This window comes from Acanthamoeba castellanii (assembly GCF_000313135.1).
Source record: "Acanthamoeba castellanii str. Neff unplaced genomic scaffold scf7180000084713, whole genome shotgun sequence".
In the NCBI taxonomy this organism is placed as follows: Eukaryota; Discosea; order Longamoebia; family Acanthamoebidae; genus Acanthamoeba; species Acanthamoeba castellanii.
In genome coordinates, this window is record NW_004457429.1 from 12,302 (window position 1) to 14,098 (window position 1,797).

The window sequence follows — 1,797 nt, forward strand, 5'->3', positions numbered from 1 at the left end:
TCAGTTTCATTTCAATCAATAAGATTGATCCCACGTTGATCAACACATACCTTTCTCACACTATTTCAATTTATCTTTATTTAGATATTGTCCTTTAGGTTCATCCAATCCTTTGGCTTTGCTCATCAACTGTACGCCATTCAATTCAATCTGTCGCTCGTCTCCTGCAATTTCAGGGCTGAAACCTATCTCTCTCTCTCTCCTCCGGCCACTATCAAGCCCAACTCCCAAGTCAACTGGTACCTTGGAACAAATAGCTGGTTCCAAAAGATCAGATATAATGTCTATTATGCAGTGCCTGGCACTGGCAACACACCGTACGCCCGCTTCAAGTTTTCCTGGAGTGACATTGATGCTCGGTGCAATTCAGGCCTTGTCCAATGTCCAGGCAGCGACGCTGGAGGTGGAAAGCCTGCTCGTAACTTCGCGATTGATGACTGCTGTTGTTCGATTACTGGGCAGCTTCCACAACCAGAGCACAATATCTTTTATAAATAAATAAACAGAACAAGGAGCCCTGTTTTCATTTCCAAGGACTTTCCCCAGGGCCACCCCTTCTCCGTAAACCCTGCTGGTCATTCAACACAACAGCCACGAGGCCCCCCCCTCTCGATCTTCCTCCTCTCCGTCCTCCGGTTCTCTGTGAAGCCAATAATAACAACTTTGTCACATGGGCCACCTGAGTGGGTCGAGGTGACCGCCACGGGCCACCACATGCAAGCATCCTCCTGCTGTGGGCAATCATGGTCGCATGCCCACTGTAGCACCTCAAGGTGGCTGCCAGCAGCTGCCTCGGCACATGTTCGCTCGTCCCACGGACATCCACTTTCCCTCAGCCACCGTAGCGTGTCGAGATGGCCACCCCGGGCTGCGTTGGAGCACGTGCGTTCACTCCACGGAGCGCCCTTGGCGCGCGCCCACTTGAGTACCGTGGGCTGCGTGGAAAAGTCGCGCAGTAGTAGTCGTTGACGTTGGGTGGACTGTTGCCGGTGGAGACCACCGAACGAGGCCTACAGCGGCAACTTCTTCACTTACTGCATCAGTGGCAACTGCAGCACCGCTGACAACAACGTTCACGTCCTCAAGAGGACATGCACCTTCACGCCCGCCGCGCCGCCGCCGGCGTCGGACCTCTTGCCCGCGGGTTCCTACGTGCTCATGTGGAAGCCCACCAACCAGTTCCTCAGTGGGACGAGCAACACTACAGCAGGGCTCTCCACGAGCCGCAATTACTGGGCCTTCGCAGCCGGCACTCTCCAGAGCGTGGGCGGCTCTGCCGGTTGCCTGTACGGTCAGTCTGTTACCACCACCAGCAGGTCGCCGGCTAAGGTGTCCCTGTCGCCCCAGTGCAGCGTCGGCTTCAACGAGAGATCGTCGTGGCAGCTCGCCACGGACTCCCTCGGTCGCAGCTACATCTACAACTCCTACTTCAACAGCTGCCTGGTGCCAGACGGTCACAGCGGGGTCATCATGTATGGAGACTGCGGGGACAACGCCAAGAATTGGGTCATCACCCCGGTGGCCTGAAAACGTGATGGGGTTCCCAGCGGCCCGCCCACGCAAAGGTGTAGCCCTCGGCGAAGGCGCCACCTCTGACCTCTCCAGCATCAACGGATGTTTCATGATCCCCCTCCCCACCTCGATTTAGGAAAAGCGAATACACGCCCGCGCTTTAGTTAGCGACTCCCAAATCCCTTGCTTGCCCAGTTGAGGAACTTTGGGTTGTGTTGGTGGTGGCAAGGGGCAATTTTGGTCACTGCTGCTGTATCACCCCATGGCTCCCCCCAGGCAAGGGCA

At 56.0% G+C, this 1,797-nt stretch overlaps 1 protein-coding gene across 1 annotated transcript; it reads left to right on the top strand.

Moving 5' to 3' along the window:
- Positions 1-799: 799 nt before the first annotated feature.
- On the top strand, positions 800-1,527 carry ACA1_146290 (uncharacterized protein; the record flags this gene model as incomplete). The annotated part of the gene is made up of 2 exons (XM_004338470.1): positions 800-882; positions 996-1,527. 2 exons carry the CDS (start codon positions 800-802, stop codon positions 1,525-1,527), a joined length of 615 nt encoding a protein of 204 aa, XP_004338518.1.
- Between the last annotated feature and the right edge of the window lie 270 nt (positions 1,528-1,797).